General features: G+C 36.3%; 1 protein-coding gene across 10 annotated transcripts in view; it reads right to left on the bottom strand.

Annotated features, from left to right (window-relative positions):
• Window positions 1-459: 459 nt before the first annotated feature.
• RTTN (rotatin) overlaps window positions 460-21,286 on the bottom strand; it is a 91,210-nt gene continuing 70,383 nt past the window's right edge. For 6 of the 10 annotated variants that reach the window (XM_075022888.1, XM_075022889.1, XM_075022891.1 and 3 more), the window contains 9 exons: window positions 16,849-16,954; window positions 13,197-13,291; window positions 9,563-9,640; window positions 7,392-7,518; window positions 5,378-5,577; window positions 4,284-4,551; window positions 3,010-3,113; window positions 2,578-2,647; window positions 460-930 (listed from right to left, as the gene is read on the bottom strand). In XM_075022888.1, coding sequence (XP_074878989.1) covers window positions 848-930; window positions 2,578-2,647; window positions 3,010-3,113; window positions 4,284-4,551; window positions 5,378-5,577; window positions 7,392-7,518; window positions 9,563-9,640; window positions 13,197-13,291; window positions 16,849-16,954 — 1,131 coding nt within the window. In that variant the 3' untranslated portion in view covers window positions 460-847. Of the gene's footprint in view, window positions 931-2,577; window positions 2,648-3,009; window positions 3,114-4,283; window positions 4,552-5,377; window positions 5,578-7,391; window positions 7,519-9,562; window positions 12,935-13,196; window positions 13,292-16,848; window positions 16,955-21,286 lie in introns of those variants that run through there. The other 4 variants (XM_075022890.1, XR_012649740.1, XM_075022892.1 and 1 more) reach the window with 4 other exon arrangements.

The following is a 21,286-nucleotide window of genomic DNA, read 5'->3' as shown; positions in this document are numbered from 1 at the left end:
CTTGGCGGGAAAATGAACGACTGACCCGATACAGACCAACTTAGTGGTCAAAGTGAGGAGGGGATACCTCCTCAAATGACCACCAAAGACCACCAGAGATCCCCGCGCATGCAGAGAAGGCATCTGATGTGTCATGGTTACGTAATACTATGCATATGCATTAGATAGTTTGAATATGTATTAGGTAGGAGTAGTTTAATAAATTAGATGCAAATGCTGTATAAAAGGGACACACCTGATGAATCTGGTGTGCTTGATTTGTGGAAAGTACACTGAGCACCTTGTCCAGAATAAAGCAATATCTCTCCTGAGTGTGTGAGACTGGTCTATTGCACACCGGCTAATGAATCCGCTTTTAGGACAACACCACGACTACCAACTTTTTCAGTTCTTGAATCTAACTATGCACTGTGCACATCTGCACTGCAACATTACAAATTACAATCCCCTGACAACAAATGCTGATCCCAATTAAAAAAACCTTTATTAAGACCAATCCAAAATAGCAATTCTAATACTTTACAGTAAAAATTTCAATGCATAATTTAAGAAAATTACTGTTTTTTCACATCCTTTTCCTCTGTACATTCCTTCTTCTGTTTACATACTTTACATAGTAATATCATTATGATTTCCCATTGGGACTACAGTACAAATAGTTTGAACCACATTTAGTGCAATTTCTTTGGTTCAAAGTGATGAACTTCTTCCTCAAAGACTTCAAAAATTTCTTCCATAGCATATATGCTGCTGCCACAGATCTGTGAATTAGCAGTGTTTTCTTTAAATTTCAGGCTCCCATTGAATAAGCTGTCCAATTTCAATGTGAGAAGTCATCTGATGACCATTAAAAATCAAGAAGCTGCACTATATTCTCTAAGCATTTTAAATAGTAGGCATGTAGCTCATTTTCGTCTGGCTGTGGAGTAGCTAAAAGGAAGAAAAAACAAGGTTTGAATTTCTAGTTGACTCTTAATACAAAATTACTTTTTCAAAGATTGTATCAAATGCCTTGCTAGAATTAATGCTATTTTATGATCCTAAGCTCTATATTATGAGCAGCTTTCCAAGCCCTCAATTAGTTGTGACAAAAAAAGTGAAAACTGCCTTTTGACTATGCTATGTTACAATGAGGTCGTACCTTGTTCTTCCCAAACTTCTCCTTGGGTAGGACAAAGTAGGAAATGTAAAATAACAATAGCCATGTTGAAAAATTCCCCCACTTGCACTCAGAAGAACAATCTACAATTGTAGACCAATTATCACTGTAAAGGGATCAAAGCTTTACTAGGGTAGGCTAGTTGAGAACCTTAATGCAGCAAAATACAGATGACAACTTCACGTGACTCTAAACTGTAACAATTACAGTTGCGTAAAATCTTTCATACTCAGTATTTTGATATTTAAATGTTTATTGAATTAAAAATCAATATTTCAGTCTAGGACTTTATGTTCTAAAGCAGTACATAAATAAATGGGGATTAATGTTATGAGGTGCTAGTCTGTAAAAGCTACATATTTCTACCTTGTTGATTCAACATAGCATTTTGATGTGTCTCTGATCAGTGGTAGTTACGCTATAAAGAACAATACAAACTTATCTTTTTATGAGCACAGTATATGAAATGTTGCATTATGTTTAATGATTGACTTAGTAAACAATGTGTTTGAAACAACAGTACATTGACAAAATCAATGGATTTGGGTGACAGTACAGGAAGAACTATCGTGAGATATTCTAGCAAAAATACATCTCCTCCTTACTAGGATACTGACAATGTTCAATGTAGGCAGAAATTTTGTGGCAATTCTGTTGTGCAAAATACTATGGGAACCCAGTATTATAAGCCCTCCCAGTTGATAAACCTATTTGAGTATATCTATAAAGCAATTAAAATCAGTAGGAAAACTCATCGGCTTAAAATGAGACATTTGCATGTTTTTTGCAAGATCAGAGTCTTGATGTGACTAACAACCAGTAAACCCATTATTAGGTACTGATACTGCAGCTACAGACCAGTGTTTGAACACCTTTCAAAATGAATGCTCTTGAGCTGAAGATAGCAACCCATCATACAAAAGCTAATCAAACAATAGTTATGTTCAGTTACTTGAGCAAAAAACTCAAGCATTCAGAAAGTCAGCTAAGCCATGGCACAGTATTTAAAGACTGGCACAGTGATCTGTTCTGATCCCTTCTCTATGTGGTTCAACACAGTGAAGTTAAGCACTGTTAAGCAGAGACAATGCTAAATGAACAACTTTTCTTATCACTAAATTTAAGAATTAACACAGAAGTGTTCTGTGCAAAGAAAGCACCTTGCTGCAAGCATGATCAAACCTATTCTTACAAACTAACCTTAGCAATCACCTGAGGGCTTATTTATAATTTGTTAACCAAGAGGCATTTTTCTGTATCTGTATTTGTAAGATGCTTAACCATAAACCATATTACTACTCATGATTTTAGAGACAAAAGTATCCTTTCAAAAACTTACAATACATTGATTGAAATGTATTAATGATCTACTTGATGGAAAAAATACAGAATTGGCATTAGTTGTAAGTAAGACTTACTTTTCTTCACTAAAGCATAAGCCTCATCAATTCTTCTCCTTATCGATGGATTCTTCAAAGTCACTTTTGCCTGTAGCACACATGAACACACAAAATACAATGACTTGACTTTCTTCCCCGCATTTTCACACTTTAACAGCAAAGTTTAGAAAATGACAGTAATTCAGCAGAACATGAGATGCAGGAATTTTAGAATTAGCACATGACTATCATCACACAGATTGCATTTATATAAGCAGTCACAAATCACAGAGGACAAGCTGCTTCCTTACCATGTTGCTTAACCTCCTGGCCTGAGCAGCTATGCGATTAAAATAATAAAATGGAGCTGCTACTGTAAACTTTATTTTTATTTACTTATAGGTTACTGTATTGCTTACAGCATAATGAAAGTAACATTACAATTTTTTCAAGTATTTCTCAAATACTGACCTTTTGATAGTTGTGAAGCAAAGCCCAAAGTGAAGCCGCTCCTATTCTCTGAACAGCACAGCTGTCACTTTCCAAACAGGCAGACAGTACTGCAATCGCTTTATCTAATGAGAAAAAAAATAAAATGCATCTAGAAAAGCACACAAATATATTTACATGTCTCAGTATTTTGATGCTTGGAGTACACTTATTTCTATGACAAGTATTGGTATGGCAAAGGAATTACAGAAACTTTATTATCATGTTAATTGAATATAAATATGATCATGAAATCAGCAGACTACATTGAAAGAAGTGTTAAAAAGAACATAGCAAAACAAAAACAAGCAACGCTAAAAAATTAAGCCATCAGTAATAAAGCATGCATGTTATATACAGTTATCAGCTATGCAAAGGGACCGAGTAAGCCATGAAACTGCTTTATAACTCCCAGTAGCCACAATTAGAGCCACATCAGGATGGAAATTAAGTTTCTATTTTCCTTAGTACTTATTACCTAGATGATTTGTAACCAATGAGAAATATTTGCCACTCCACTGTAGGTGCCTTAATCTCCTAGCCTTGCTCTAAAGCCATACTCTTGAAGTTTGCTTGTTCACTTCATAATAAAAATTCACAGATTATGTAACTGAAAAATGTATGCTTAATTAAGGCAGCAAACCAGGATCTTAAGAAAAAATGAAAACCGTGGACACTGTGGAAAACCTGCTGAGAACTTGTAACAAAGACAGGAGCATTCTCTCTGCAATTAAATGGGGGAAAGAAACATGCCTTTTCCAAACAATCGAGAAAGAAGTTCTGTGCATGTTATTACATGAAATATATTTGCCATGATCATAATTTTATCATTATCATAAATATTTTCTGCACATGACAGAACACAAAATAGTTTGTCTCAACATCCATGACTTGCAGGAGCTAATAAGACTTTGTCCAACTGAAAGATAGGAACTTCAGTTATTTCAAACTGACACAAAGAATCCTTCAAACCCCCCTGAAAAACTAGCTGTTTGAGAAAATTGCAAAAATCCTTTCATTCATAATGTGTTACTACATTCAAATGATCAGTCTCACAATAAATCTTGATTCTTTTTTTGCTTTTCCTTTTGTTGTTTATTATTTTAATTGCTTTTCTGCCAAAACTTATGTTCTAAAATTACTTCTATGAAAATAATTTTTATAAAAATGCTTTTCTAAATAACAATATTGAGTTCTTGGTCAGTAATCCAAATTGCAATAAAAATATGGTATTCTGGAAGACAATATTCTCTTACCATTAGCTAATATCTTTGGTTTATTAGTTGCACTAAAACATATGTTATGTAGAATAAGAAGTGCTAGATGTTGGCTGTTCTTGTGTTTGTATTTACACATTTCCACAATCTGATCTAAAAACCCATTTATCTTCATGATCATCTGCTGTCCATCTTCTCCAAAAGATATGTTCAGTAGCAGCTTTAGCCAAAGAGTAGACACATTACCAGGATTTTTATGACTTCCTTTTGGTAATGAGAGAGACAAAAAGTTCTGCAGGAAGTTACTCTGTCAGAAGGAAGAAAAAGTATGTTAGAATTTAAAGTATTCCATAGTTTGTTCACTGTTGTTTGACTTTCCAATCTGCATACTTGACCAAAAACTAGTATTAATGTTTCATTTACATATTTCAGGGAACCCATTATTAGTCAAAGATTTTTGAAAGAATTATGTACGAAAAAGAATCCATATCTTGGTTAAAAAGCTAATACAGTAAAATACATCTTCTTCTGTAATATTTATGCACTGTAGATACATAAAAGTTGACCCAACACAATATATTTATTTAAATAGAGTAAGAATCATTCAATATATAAATTAAAAAGGGAAAAGACAGTACTTACATTCATACAATAAGACAGGATTTCTACCTAACAGCTAATTACTGACATGTAGGATGTCTTCTCTAAAACTGTTAGTTTTATAAAGATAATGTTTCACACAGTATACGTAATGATTTATACAATGATTAATTTCTTCTTTACTCACATACAGTTTGTTCTACTGTATGCTCACTTTCATGATCCACTAGTGATTGCTATCAATATATATGGGTATTAAAAATTTTACACACCACTGAAACTGAGAGGTTATAAAAAGCTCTAGCAAAAATTGTGTAGTTCCATATGCTGTTTCTGTCCAGACTATGCATATGACCAGATTACATGCTGCACTTAGGGAACAGTAACACAACTAACTGAGAAGACACAACGGTTTTGATTCCTACAGAAGCATCTCTATATGATCATAGGACACTCCATATTGAATATGAGGGTTTAATAAAAAGGAAAATGCATCCATCACATTGCTAAAGTCAAGAATAATATTTACTTACCTTCTGAATAATGCCTTTACAGTCATGAGACAGTGCAAGGTTAGAAAGAAGACAAAAGACCACCTGCTGAATTGGGCCGTTATCGTTTGACACTTGGGAAGCTAATTTCAAGATGTTATGCATTAATGAATTGCCAGCTGCACTTCGTGCAGACGGAAGTGATGTTTGTCCACCACTGGCCCAACAAAGTGAAGCACAACCTTAAAGAAATGAAATGTTTACCATATAAGAAATGCACATATACATTAAAAAAAAAAAATCTATAGAAAGAGCAGTCTAACAGTTCAAAGATTGAGATGGGACTTTTGAAAGGATTGGGGTTTGTTTTTCTTTGAACCACAGTGCAGTCAATAGGACATGTTTTAAATAGAAATGTGCCTGAATGTGGCAGTGTACTGGAATAGGCAGGTTCTAGAACAATCGAACAGTAGACAAGAGGTGATTCTGCTGTTAAAGAGAAACCATTGCTCTGTCACAGTCTCCTTAAAAAATGGAACATTCTACCTAAGGTATTATACAATTATTTGGCATCAGAATCTGAGGTTACCCTCTGAAACTGGTTCAGAAAAAGAGGTCTCTATACAACTGAAAGGTTTAGTAAGTTTCTTAAAATATTCTCAGAAAAGTTTTAGTAAGTTTCTTCAACTATTTTTCTGAGAAATAAAAGTGCTGTCTGCATCTGTCATTACCTTGTACCACAGTAGCATGCAAAATCCTATGCTAGAGCTACAAGTTCAAATTAATACAGTGGCAGGGAACTACTAAGTTACTACCATGATGGTATATATGCATATGTGTGCACAGACTTTTTATTTAGTGGCATTTGCCATCTGCAACAGTGGTTCACTTCTTACATGGCAAAAGTAAATAAAAATGAGACAGTTTTTAACTGTTACAAACATCTACATGCATTTCTTTGTCCGACGATGCTAAGGGAAAGTGGTTAACCAGTTCAGAGTAGGTAAGTTTGGGTCACCTCATAAGCCAACTATTCCGAACAGAAAGAAAAAACATGATTAATCTAAAACCACTTGCCCTTATTAGCAAGGAAAATAAAAATGCAGCCTAGAGTCACTCAGTTAAGAAACAAGAAAGACCATCAGAACTTCAGCTTCATTCCCAGTACATCTCAGGACATTACATTTTAAGTTCATATCCTGTGGTTGACTAATACATATTTGACCTTACTTCAGTCCATATTAAAAAAATGTCCATATGAAAAAAAAAGCATCGCAAGCTTATTCAAGGTCTGAAGACATTAACTTAAAAAGAGGGTAAAAAAGCTCAGAGACTGTTCAGTTAGTATATTTTAATGATGCTAACTCTTTTATGGTATCTCGACAGGGAGAAATCAACAGATACTTATATGACTTTTCAAGCCATTAGCAAATCATTATCCGAGTCAGTAACCAGGATTTGGAATGAGACAAATTCATACTAGAAAAAAGAAGAGGCTTCTAGTCGTGGGGATAATTACTCATCAATGGAAATAAAAGGTTTCATCAAATGAAGAAGAGAATACTCATGAAAAATATACAAATAGAAGCTACCGAGCCCAATGCATAAATAAATGGAAGAAATTTAATACAGAATTAAATTAGATTATTGACTATTTCAAAACCAGAATGTTCTCAATAAGGGCTGAAGTACAAACCGTATAAAGTACTGATACACTGTTCTCTGTGAGAGAATTCCTAGAGTTATATTTCTACATTATAATATTCAGTTTGGCAGGACTTTCAGTGTAACCTTCAAACATAATGGTTTGAATTAAATGCTATTTAATCCTTTAATACAACTGTACTCTTGCTAAACCCAACAGACTGAAACAGGATCTGAACAAAAGTCTTGAATGTATTAAAATCAAAACTCTTGATAGACCTTGATGGACCAGTGCTTTTATACTTTCCTCTTGTGGAATTAGCAAGCATTCTTTTCCATTTATTATGCTTTTCTGTCTTAATTATTCTAGTTAAATACTTCAGTGTATTACATCATAGAGTAACGCTCATACCTGAAGGATAGTTTGCAGTGTAGACACAAAGCAAATGCAGAGCTATTTGCATTGAGGAGTTGTCTGTTAAAAACCATGGCCATAGTGAATGCAGAACAGGAACAAGATGAGCTTTGAGTGCTGCCATCTAGAAGAACATGAGGAAGAGTTTAAACTACTATACTATTACATACTTCGAAAAGGAAGTATAAATAGAGGGAGAAAAAGCATATTTTTTTCTTATTGTTTCCCCTTAGTTTGCTTTAAAAGATTGTATGGAGAGAACTGACACCCTCATTTCAACACTAATGAAATTAACTCTACTCCAGTCAAAACCAGCATACACATTTTAATTACTGAGAGACATACAAACAAAATTAACCTTTTATTCATTCTAAACTGTGATTATCCAAGAGCTGTGAAGTTTTGTTCTACTCCAATTAAACTAATTATTGGAACTCAAAAAGCATGGAAGTGGAAGAGTGCAGCTCTACAGAGCAAATAACAGAAAACTTCAGTTATCAACAGCAATCTCCTCCTCTCCTCCAAGCAACTGTCTCTTCAGACCCCTGATCAAAACAAGAAATATATTCCACAATAATCTTATCTGAGATTATGGCACAACCAAGTTATGGGGACCTTAGGGATAACCAGATGTCTTATTCAGACCCATAATTTACATGGTGTTCTGTATACAAAAAGGATGCTAACACATGCCCTCAATAGGGGCACTTCTGGAAGGTCTAGAAATCTTGTGGTTCCATCAATGCATTTGCTAAAAGTAGCACAAGTTGTGTCACAATGCCAAGACAAATTGAACCGTGAAAGAGAAAATAGAAATAAATGTGTGAAAATGTCATGGTTTAACCCCAGCTGGCAACTAAGTACCACACAGCCACTTGCTCACTCCTCCCCCCGCAGTGGGATGGGGGAGAGAATTGGAAAAAAAGTAAAACTTAGTAGTTGAGATATGAATAGTTTAATAATTAAAATAAAATAAAAATAATAATAAAGAAAAGGGAGACAATGGGGAAAAAAAAAAAAAAGGAATAAAACCCAAGATAGAAAAGTGATGCACAATGCAATTGCTCACCACCTGCTGACCGATGCCCAGCCAGTACCCAAGCGGTAACCACCCCACCCAGCCAACTGCCCCCAGTTTATATACTGAGCATGACGTTCTACAGTATGGAATAATCCTTTGGCTAGTTGGGGTCAGCTGTCCTGGCCATGCCCCCTCCCAGCTTCTTGTGGACCTCCTCACTGGCAGAGCATGGGAAACGGAAAAATCCTTGACTTGGGATAAGCGCTACTTAGGAACAACTAAAACATCAGTGTGTTATCAGCATTATTCTCATACTAAATCCAAAACACACTGTACCAGCTACTAGGAAGAAAGTTAACTATCCCAGCTGAAACCAGGACAGAAAGGTATCAGCAATAAGAAAGAGGAAGAGTAGTCATCACAAAGAAGGAATACAGGAAAGAATGGGAAAAAAAAAAAAAAAAAAAAAGTAGTATTTTCCTCATGGAAAAACCAGGTAGGTAGAAGAACTGAAGTAGAAAAGAAATTGAAAAGCACAGAGAAAAACACAAAGAATGTGAAACAAAAAGAAATTCAAAACAAGATTCTGAGCAAGAAAAATGATGGAAAAAAAAAGAATCAAGGTGAAAACAGAATTGTGCCTTGCGGGATTAGCATAATTTAACTCAGACAAAGAAAATTTATTATATAGGTTTGTGTTTTGGTTGGTTTTTTTTACTTTTTTGTCTTTCAGAAAGGGAAAGGGAAAAAGGAGAGAGGAATAAGGGGAGGAAACTACTTTTCTAGATGTGAAGTGTATCTCTTATGTGCCTTTCTTGTGTACCCATGCTTTTCTCCACTTCCGTTTTTCACGTTATATGCTTTGAAAATTGGAATTATTGATTTAAGCAAAGCAGAAGTGGATATAAAGGATGATACCCATCTGAAACCTTTGGGAGATGATGTTTCAATATGAACACTGAGTTCCTAATGCACGTATGAAATATTCTTAGGAGGTGGGAATAATAATGAAATTTGAAGTACTTCTTGCCATTAATATCAAGCTTAAATTTAGCCAGCTTGAAAATAATTTCAAAGTAGGAAAAAAAATTATGATCTTCATTCACTAACTAATGTGCTCACATTATTTCAGTATAAGAATACTTACTTTGCATTCGTCATTTTGAAAGAGACAGTTTCTGAGGAGCTGCATAGAACACCTTAACTGCTTGACAAGGTTATCCTCCTATCCAGAGGAAAAATATTTGAAGATCATCAACATAAGACAAAAATTAATTTTGTACAAGGTGGAAAGAGATTTCAAAGGAGAGGTGCAAATCTAAGGCATCAACATTTGGGTCACATCTCTTCAGCAGAGTTTCCTTCTGATCTCAGGTAGGATTCATCTCAGCTAGCTTTGAACATGTATACTAAAGACATTTGTAACAAGTTACTTGGAGTCATCCTCATCTCTCTTCATAAACCACAGATACTATTTCTAGGGGCACTGATCTGGCTAAATGCAGAGATCTGTAATGTAAAACTCCATTTCTCTTACCGCTAATGAAGAATTGGTGGGAACACTGTCTGGGTATTTGTTCCAACCTAAAGCAGACATCTAAAACAAGTCAAATGAATCACTCCCTAGAAGCACCTATTTTTCTTCCTTGGATAAAAACTAGGATAAAGTAGCTCTGTCTTGCAGATCTCTACATTTGGTCAGACCAATTCATCCTTGTATTCCCAGTGTCTTAGTTCCCTATCCTTAATAACAGAAATAGTTTCCAACCTGATAAGAATATTACAAAGATAAATACAGACCTTTGGACAGTGAGGTACTAGACTGAGATTCAAGTATACAAGTAAACAAAAAAATCTACCTTCATGACAGTGCTGTGACAGTACAAGGCTAATGATGGCTGACCTAATTTCTGTAAGGTTGACATAGTAAGCCAATTCTGAAGATGATCAAATGTCAATAAGCTTGTTCACCACAGGAGACTATTTCTGTTTTATCAAGCATAAAGGAATAAAAATGTAAAATAGGATTCATGGTTAATCTCAGAAAAGGTGAAGCAACAATGCTTGCTTATAAATCATATCATGTACAGTTGGTGACATTTAGAGATGAAGTAAAAGTCTATCTCAAAAAAGTTAATGAAAGCCATGTGCAGTAGATGAAAAAGAAACATACAAGTCATCATTACAAATGCATTTTATGACTGGTTTGTCTCAGTTTTAGCTAAAAGACATTCCTTCAAGAATTTCCATATGTATTAATTTAATAAATACAAATAGCACTAAATCCTATAAAATGCCAGAAGCTACAACTTATACTTAATGTGTAAACTTCTAGGAGGTTGAAAAAGTTACAGATTGCGTTGATGGCACTGTTTGTATGTATTTATTTTAGGATATCTTGATTTTTACTAAGATCCTATTTTGAGGGTTTTTTTTGAAAGCTTGGCTATTTGTAAATACTTTCCATGCCCTTTCTTAATAACTGTGAAAGAAAAGGAATATCAGGTAAAATACTTCAGTTGCCCTGAGAATGAAGCTAGGTCAAACACATTCTTCCCAACAGTTAAAAGGAAAGAAAGAGAAAAAGAAAAGAAGCTCTGATAACTTCCCTTTCAGAGCTGTGCTTTGAAGTAGGCTGAGGGGCAGTTTTGTGAATGATCAGCTAAATCTGACTATGAAAGTGATGTCTCAGTTTCCCTCATGTGAAACTAGATTGCTTGTCATTATGCATCACATCTGATGAACAGCATGCTGACATACGATGTAGCAACCTACAGTCCCAGGTCAGCAGGGAAATCTGCCACAAAGTCTTTTGCAAGTCTCCTTCAAAGAATTCTTAATTAAACATAAACAGTCTTTCTAACCTTTCTCAGAGGCTCCTTTCCTTCAATTTCTTTGCAGTTTTAAATTCCTTTTACACTTAGCAGAGGAGCAAATAACCCCAGCTTCCCCCTTCTCAACCCAAGAAACATAAAGAACCAGCTGACTTCAACCTTACTGGACATATCCAGGGCAGAACACCTTTCAGCCTCCACCTCTTGAAAAAGGGATAATAAATGTGTTTAGGAGATGTCAAGAAAAAAATATTGTAGCCTTCAAATGTCAGGGTCAAATTCAAAATTTTTTAAGAGCTCACTGTTATGAAACACAGTTCCACACTCTCACAAATCAAGGCTAATGTTTGTTTGTGCCAACGCCTCAGAGAAAACCACTATTGAGCTCAAACAATGCAGAAATATCCTGCAGGAAGATGTTTTCTGCAATTTCTGCTTTATGTGGGAGTGGACAAGATATCAAACTTGACAGCAGAGGTTATTGTTTGTATTTTAATAATTCTCTTAGCTGAAAGTGGTAGAAAACAAGCAGTTTGCAACAAAAATCTTATGAAACTGTTGTATGATGGTAAGACATAATCTATGTCTAGAAGTGGTAAGAAAGAGCTGGGTGATGTGTCTAGAACAACTGGAAGGGAGGTTTAAAAAAAAGGCTAAACAAAGAAATTGCAAATGGAAAGAAGAAACTGGGAGTACAAGCGGTGGCAGGACCACAAGTATGAGGCAAAAAAACTCTGACAAGAAGTTAAAGTCAGGGGTGACTGAGTCTGATGATAAGAGACCAAGACATCCAGACCAAGTATGCAGGAGGACAGAAAATTAGAATTGGAAGCCAGATAATATGAGAAGGTACAGAATAAAAAACTATGACTTACAATGCAAGCAGACTGGAACTGGTTTTGGGATGGGAGGGAGATTGAGTGGTACAAGAACAGACAAAACCAAAATGGCTAGCACTGGTTGAAAGACACTGAGAAAGAAAACCTGAAAAACAGAAAAACTACTCTTGTGGAAATAAGATGGGAAGAATCAGATGGATTGCATAGGAACATGAAGTCAAGGCTGAAAGTCCAGCTATGTTTGAAAATAATACAGTACTCCTAGATATTGCTGTAGTCTAAATAAATATCATAAATTGCGAGCACTGACAGGTGACAAATGGATGAACATGTATGTGTGTGAATGCCTGCAACTGAACTTTTGCAATCTCAATCAGAAGCCTGCTCGTTGCTGGCTTCAACCTGAATGGGCTAGTTGCCAATTCTGACAACCTGGACTAAAAGTGGGAAGTCCTGAATCCTCCAATTAATGAGAAGACATGAGACAGAACCACTAATTCAGAGGCGGATCATGTGTTGTGCTTCGCACATAGATTATTTAGATTAGGTAAACAGGAGCTTAGAGCTCTGGAAAGAAAAGATGACAGTGAAAAGAAGGATTCCTGAAAAGAAGTCATCTCTGTAAGAAAGAAATGGGCCCGAAAAGAAGAATGTGAAGACCCTGGCTGGAGGAACAATCCTGCAAGTGGGAGAAGATCCTAGAGACCAGAGAGATGCATGGAGACAAACACCAGCACATGCCCAGGCGCTTTGGCCAGTAACATCCAAGACTGGTAACTGAGCAGCTGCAAAGCACGAACTGATGTGGATTTTCTGCCTGACTTTCCTGAACCAGCAGTCATCTCCCTGTTGGAAAAGGAAGTTGAGACCTAGTGAACATAACTCAGGGTCAGAGAATGAGTGTGTGAGATAATCAAGTTGATAAAAGCTCTAAAATCACTGAATCTTAAAGAAGCCCCAGTATCCAGATCCACTACAAGTTGTCATTTACTCTGTCTCACCCGTGACAGATATCAACAGTATCCATCACCAGAAAAAAAAAAACAAAAGAAACAAAAAAGAGCTGGGAAATGCCTTATCATATCAGTCTTTTGGTTTTTATAGTTACCTTTTTTTTCTGTGTTTTCCCAGGCTTTAGAGAATCCAAATTCAGCTGTGCATGAATATGTTTCATGTTTTCTATACAGCTGTCTATCAGGTCAACTGGAATACAAAATAATTAACATTTAGAAGTTCATTCACAATCAAAAATATTTTATGAAACATAAAACCCACCTTTCTTGCAATGATCTTGATTACCCTTACCCTCCTGAACTGAGATTTAAGGATTCAGACATCCAAATTCTGTGAGTTCATAATACATTGCTCTTGCTATCAGGAAGTAACTAACAGTCTCAGAGACGGAACGTATCTAGTTGAATGATCTCAAGAAGCAAGAATACACGAGTCCTCTTGCAACAGTCCTGTGAGAGGAAAGCCCAAAGGAGGGACCGATAAGATGGAGAGGTGAAGATGATTTGAGAGGAAGACGAGAGCAACTCATAACTCTTCAGGATATCTTCAACAATGCTGCCTAGAAGAGTGAAACTTCAAGAGATTAGGCCATGCATTTGTTACCCAACTATTCCCTAACAGTAGCTAATTTGCTGCATCTGAGGTGAGACAAAAGAAAGCAAATGTTCAGGTGACTCAAAATGCAAAATGCTGAGTTAGGCTCTCTTCTTAGGATCTAGAGTCCTTAATTTATTACATGATCATGGTGTGACTACATCAGTGGACAAGGGAAGAGCTACGGATGTCATCTATCTGGACTTCTGTAAGGCCTTTGACATGGCCCCCCACAACATCCTTCTCTCTAAATTGAAGAGATATGGATTTGATAGGTGGACTGTTCAGTGGAAGAGGAATTGGTTGGATGGTTGTGTCCAGAGGGTAGTGGTCAATGGCTCAATATCCAGATGGAGATCAGTGACAAGCAGTGTCCCTCAGGGGTCTGTATTGAGACCAGTACTGTTTAATATCTTCATCAGTGACAGACAGTGGGACTGAGTGCACCCTCAGCAAATCTGCAGACGACACCAAGCTGAGTGGTGTGGTTGACATGCCTGAGGGATGGGATGCCATCCAGAGGGACCTGGACAAGCTCCAGAGGTGGGCCCATGTGAACATCATGAGGTTCCATGAGGTCAAGTGCAAGGTCCTGCACCTGGGTCGGGGCAACCCCTGGTATCAATACAGGCTGGGGGATGAAGGGACTGAGAGCAGCCCGGCCAAAAAGCCTTTGGGGGTACTGGCAGATGAAAAGCTGGACATGAGCCGGCAATGTGCGCTCGCAGCCCAGAAAGTCAACTATATCCTGGGCTGCATCAAAATAAGCGTGGACAGCAGGTCGAGGGAGGTGATTCTGCTACTCTACTCCCCTCTTGTGAGACCCCACCTGCAGTACTGCATCCAGCTCTGAAGGCCTCAGCACAGCAAAGACATGGACCTGCTGGAGTGGGTCCAGAAGACGGACACAAAAATGAGCAGAGGGATGGAACACCTCTCCTATGAGGAAAGGCTGAGAGAGTTGGGGTTGTTCAGCCTGGAGAAGAGAAGGCTCCAGGGAGACCTGATTGCTGCCTTTCAGTACTTAAAGGGGGCTTCTAAGAAAGATGGGGACAAGCTTTTTAGCAGGGCCTGTTGCAACAGGACAAGGGCTAATGGTTTTAAACTAAAAGAGGGTAGATTTAGACTAGGTATAAGAAAGACATTTTTTACAATGAGGGTGGTGAAACACTGGCACAGGTTGCCCAGATAAGCGGTAGCTGCTCCATCCCTGGAAACATTCAAGGTCAGGCTGGATGGGGCTCTGAGCAACCTGATCTAGTTGGAGATGTCCCTGCTCATTGCAGGGGGATCAGAGTAGATTACCTTTAAAGGTCCCTCCCAACCAAAACTATTTTATGATTCTATGATCACAGGCTCATGGGATAATTCAAGTTGGAAGAGATGGCCTCCTGCAGTCATAAGAGTCCAACCTCCTGTTCAAAGCAGAGTCACCTATAAGATCAGGCAAGGTTTACCTGCAGCCTTATCCACTTGGGTCTTGAAAGTGTCCAAAGACAGAGACTGCACAGTATGTCTAGCTACTTCTTGACTGCCTTCAAAGGGGAAATGTTTCTTTATGGCCAGTCTGACTCTCACATTTCAATTTATGCCCATTCTCTCTCAACCTCCTACACCATGCACTGCTGTGAAAAACCTGGCTCTGTCTTCTTCAAAAACTCATAGATACAAGAAGGCTGCTATTAGGTCCTCCCAAAACCTTCTTTTCTCCAGGTTGAACACAGCCAGTTCCATCAGCCTCTCCTCTAAGGACAGGTGGACACAACCACCTTGGTCATCCTTTGCTGAACTTGCTCCAGTTTCTTGATGTCTTTCTTGTACTGGGCCAAAACTGGCTGCATTATTCTAGATTCAGTCTAACAAGTGCTACGTAGAGGAAAGATAATCCTTTCCCCTCAATCTACTGGTTGTGTTCCTGTTAATACAACCCAGGATGCTGTTAGTCTTCTCACATGCAGCTTGCTGCCTACCAAGATCTCAAGGTCCTTTTCAGCTCCCCAGTCAGCCTGTACTGCTGTAAGGGGTTACTCCTTTCCAGGTCCAGGACTTTGCATTTGTATCTTAAAAAGTAGTCCTTAAGTGCTAAACAGGTGATGTTAGCTACAGATATCTTCAGTACATTGATTTGAACCCCAGAACTTCTCTTCCACTTCTCTATGATTTGTGTTGCATCACAGCAAGGATGACTTGAAGGCTGCTCTAGCACAGAACATGATGCACTTCATGCACTGGTAGTGCCTTCACAGCAAGTCAGGTCTTAGATGATGTAGTGGGTCATCAACAGAAGAAGAACCCTGATTGAAGCAAGGGTCAAGTAGACCACCAGTACACTGCAAAGGAGCAGAAAGCAGGTATACAGCATAGGATTTGAAGTTTGGAGTTTTCTGCCACATATGGGAATCAGACATTGAGCAGATATGTCTAGGCTATCTGTTTCAGTGTAATGTAGGTTTAAAGGACCGAAGAAACCAAAGAGATGCAAGTAATGAGAAAGCACCCAAGACAAAGCGCGCTTGGGCTGATCAGCAGGTATTAAATGCATGTTACGTGAGAAATGCAAATTAACCAGTCTTCCCTGTGTTCTAGTGGGCACAAAAAGCCTTTGATTAGAGGTTTTTTACTTTTACTACTGCAAAGTAAAAACCTTAGGCATGAAAGATGTTGCATTGCAAGGGGAGAAGGTCCTACTTCAACTGTAAAATGGGAAGAAAGAAATGAAGTGGCAGGGAAGAACAAAGCTGAGAAAAAGAAGTCTCCTCTTCTCTAGGTACAGCCAGAACTGAGAACACAGGGCATACTTTCACCTACAAACCTGTATTGGCATAGCATGAAACAAGAAATGGAAGATACTGCCAGTGCAAAATCTCCAGTTTCAAATGGATGAATATGACACCAGCAGTAAAAGCTCACAGGTCTCTTCTCACTTTAACACAGACCTGTGATTTCACCCAAGTTTTTAGACTGGCTACAACGTAATATTTTATCCGTAGCTGAAAACTTTAATTAAGTTTTCTCTGTAAAAATCAGCAAAAAATTGCCACTGAAAACTAAGTCTTTTGTTCTGACAAAAAACATTATTGTTTAAAAAATGTGTAAAACATCTGCAAGCATTTGATTCATAAATCATTTAACACACATTTTGAAATGCTCACCTTCCAAAGCACATTTCTGGGCATTTTTACTGACAGCTAACAGAGACAGCAGTGCATTTGTAGCAACTTCTTTCAGCACATCCTTTGAAGATTTTCTTTCACAGACCTATAAATAATGCAATTTCATTATAAAAATGAAAAAGTGACCATATTAAAAGTAGTATTCATATCTATAAATATATTGTCATAGCCTACATTTTCATTTGAATGATTCATCACTACATTCCTATCCAGAGTTCTCCCTCTCTATATTCATGTTTATAGTCTGCATTGAAGTGTTTCATTATTTTTTCTAATTAAAATGTAAAAAAAAAAAAAAAAAAAAAAAAATAAAAAATTGTTTTGCTCCTAAGCCCACTCCTCTTACTCTTTTATTAACATTCTACCTTCCTAAAGCCTAGTTTCCCAGACCTGGCATTCCAGACCTTTCCTAATATTCAGGCTTGCTATCACAGACATTTCACTGATATGCCTTCATCTCGCTTTCCTTCAACAAAATGATGAAGAAGAGACATTAAATATCAATGATATTCTTTAGAATAAAAATATCATTGACACACAGAGAATTTTTTTTTAGATACTTCCAACCAGAGAGAAATGGTAGTTTGTCTTATTTTTGTGAGGCCTTTGTGAGCATCACCATATTTCTAATAACATAATCTCTGTGCTTTCAAAGGAATATTTACTTGGAGTCATATAACAAGATAGTTGAAAGACAAGGAGCTGTCTGTGCTTTACATATTATCCACTAGAGAATTTTGCCCATCTAGCAATTTTCCCTAAAACATCATTCCAATACTGACAACCAATATAACAGAAAATGGTATACATTCTAATGAGAAGAATATAGCAAAGTAAGAACTGTTGCTAGATCATAGTAGAAAAAAACCCATATTTTAAAGTTAGCAAAAAATACAGCATCTTAAGAAAAACTTAATACTTCAGACAGAAATCTCATGCGTACCTAGCCATAGGACCTCATAGATTTTACACTTCTATATACATCACATATATTGCCTTTTATTGGCTTTAGTACTCTAGCTAGTAATTGCCTAACAAATTTTTCAAATTTTAATATGTAATAAAATATCAGTGTATGTTCTAAGGTTATCATTTATTGAAGTGTTCAGTGTAACCAGGACTGAAAAGGTCAAGGGATGAAGACTAGTAAGTTAATAACTTGGGGAAAAAAAATGCAAACAACCCTCATTGATAAGGACAACTGACACCAAATTAAAGCACCAAAGCATGGACTGGATTCTGCATTTATAGCTAACAACAACGAAAAAAAATAAAAATTCATATTTAGACTACAACTGGTTTGATTAGATCCCAAGTGAAATCTCAAAGCTATCAGCAACACAAGAATGTTATAAGTAAATTAAGTATTTTTCTGTACTGATAGGTGGTGGTTTCTTTTCCAATTAAAGAATTTAGATGTTTGAGTAATTAAAAATATAAAAAGCTTAAAGTTTAAACTTGATGATAATTTACACAAGCCAGGAAAAAACAAACTGTTGAGTTCCCTTGATCTTGCAAAACCTAAGTAGTAGATTTTGTGATTTATCCACTCAACGGCTTTTGCTCTATAAGTTGCTACCTGTATTTATTTTGTCTTAGTACTTAGGGGTATTTTAGTAATAAGAAAATATATTTACCTGTCAATCTCTTGGGTATTTTCCTTTAATTATTATGTGGCTGATTAGAACTGATTAAATAATTAAGGTGAGTTCTTCTATATCTGTATCTTTTAAAAAAGCTCTAATTTCTTCTTACTATTTTCTAGATTTTATCTTAAAAACTAGCAAAATTCCATTCTTTCTTGCAGCATGCTCCTTTATGCATTTTTTCCTTACTTTGCAATGAAGAATAGCAGTTTACAATAAAAAAGAAAATTTATGTCAATCATAGGGAACACTAAAATAGTTAATAATTAATTGATGATTAACTAGTTGAATGGAAAATATAACTCTGTGTAAATGTATAATGCCTTCTGCCAGCAGATTCTATAGTTTTAAAATACTAATATTAAAGTACTAAAATGAGAATGGACACATTTAATTCTTTTTTGAAATTACTATGTATAATAAACTTAAGATGTCCCATAAATCCACAGCAGATCTAGCTATGTCAGTCTGCACCTACTGTAAGTTAGTTGAAGGGGAGATCACAGCCTAAAATATTGTACATTTTATATCTAGAAAAAAAAGGTAGGGCCTAAATTTGAGACTTTATGTATGGGTTATGGTTTCCTCATTACTTTTACTTCTGATCCGAAGACATTTTACTTCTGGTCTTGAAAACTTTAACAAGGGTTAAAGTTTACATAAACAAAATCACAGAAACCTTTCAAAGTCAGTTTGTGCATTTACTACATTGGTTGTATGCAATAATGCATACTAATTTAGGACCTGGTCTGCTAACATTCACACCTGCAGACTGGGTCTTAAGTTAGTATTTGCCATTACAAAAAAAATCTACAGAATAGGTGATATGCAATTAGGATGATTAATGGAGATGACTGATTGTTTGAAAATTCTCTCTCACAGCCTTTCCTATGTTAGTCAATTTTTTGCTTGAGTGCTTCTCTTGAAGAAAGATCATATTTAGGTCTTTTGAGTTGGTTTTGATTTTTTTTTTTTTTTTTTTTTGAAATAGCTTACTTTACATCTTACAGGCTCCTCTTTCAACTGCCTCTCAATGACCACTGGGGTGGGGGGGTGGATAAAAAAGTAAATAAATATATGTACTTTGCTCTAAAAAGTTGAAGCTGTTTCTTTCCTAATTCTGTTATCCTTTTTGGGGGATCACAGCAGCTACATCCCTTTCATGTATTATAAAGCCCCAGACACCATAGGTTATCTTTTGAGCTCTTTTATGAACAAAATGCAATGTCTGTCTACAGCTCTGAATAGTTAGAGAGCAAGTTAAATCTGGTATCTCTTACGATACTCAAAACTATGCCATAGTCTGATGTACTTTCATTGGCCTGGCTGCAGTCTATTCTTCATTGTATAGACTTTTTCTGTTGTCACTGTAAGAGTCATCGCTTTTTGCTGGCAAAGATTGGTAATCAGCTATGTATACTTGTACAAAAATAGAGGAATGTGACTTACAACAGACATACTTTCATGCAATCACATTTTTTGTGCCAGAGCCAAGGAGTTCAATTTTAGGCATATACATACGTATTAAATACAAAAACCTAACAGGGTATTTAGCAAATTATGGGATTTCAATGAAGTGTCCCCTGGTTTGCTGTCAGGGTCTCTGAAAATCATGTCCTCACAAGAAATCTCTATGCACAGAAGTTATCTGAAATTAGTTGTCAAAAAAACAGGGAACTCTAGTTTTAGCGGTCTATACAGCAGCGCCAAGAAAGATCCTCTTGGGAAGTTTCTCCTCCCTAAAAGACACCAGGTTCTCAAACAGTGAGACAAAATACTGTGTCCCAATAAATGCTATAGAGCCACAGTAGTGTGACACAGCAGCAAAGGAACACAGATTATGTGACAGATGATCAGGACAAGTCTTGGTAGGAATGAGGTTATTCTACAAGAATTCAGCAACCATGGGAAGAGAACAGATGAAGTGATACTAAGCATTATTTTGGTCACATCATCCAATATGCACTAATACATGTTGGAAAAAAAAAAGTTTTACATAGCAAGATAGCACTAAATATGAATCTTATAAAAAAATAAATATAAGACACTGACTCCAGAACATCAGAAATCATAAGTTACATTATGTTATATGAAAAGTGTGTCTTTCAGACAAACACTACACTTCTAATCATGGATCACTATTATTATTACAGTGACAAACTGCACATAATTTAAAGGACAATGATTATATAGATAAAAGAACCAATTTGAGAGGGAAAATAAATTAGACATAAATTTCATGTGTAACTTTTATTATTACTAACTAATGGAAGATATTTTAACAGTCTGTAAATAAGTGAAGGATGCAAATGGAAAGGAGGTAAAAGAATCATTTAGGACGGTATATAGAAGTATAATAAGAATAATGAGATTACATTAAGCAAGACAGAACATTCCGAATAAGTATCTAGAAAAAAACCCATCTTGTCATCAATATACATTATGTTGGGCAACAAGTTCCTAAAAGAATTAGTGAAAATACGCTACCTGGCCAATTTAAAACTAGCTTGGAAAATACATTAATGTATGCTCCTTAAGTGCAACAACACAGATCTTGCACTATCAGGGAATGAACTAGAAGTCTTAATGATTCATTTTGGTTCACAGTTTTTACGAAGGCAGCTGTTAAAAACAGCATTGCTGTTATTTACAATGGGGATACCTATGTCTCGAACCTTAAAAATCTCATCACTTGTTTGGAAAAGCAGGAAAAAAAAAAGCGTATCAGTTTTTGGCAAAACATATTCTATCTAAGTGTCATCTCCTCTACA

Source organism: Buteo buteo, chromosome 3 (genome assembly GCF_964188355.1).
Source record: "Buteo buteo chromosome 3, bButBut1.hap1.1, whole genome shotgun sequence".
In the NCBI taxonomy this organism is placed as follows: Eukaryota; Metazoa; Chordata; class Aves; order Accipitriformes; family Accipitridae; genus Buteo; species Buteo buteo.
This window is presented reverse-complemented; position numbering and strand designations above follow the sequence as displayed.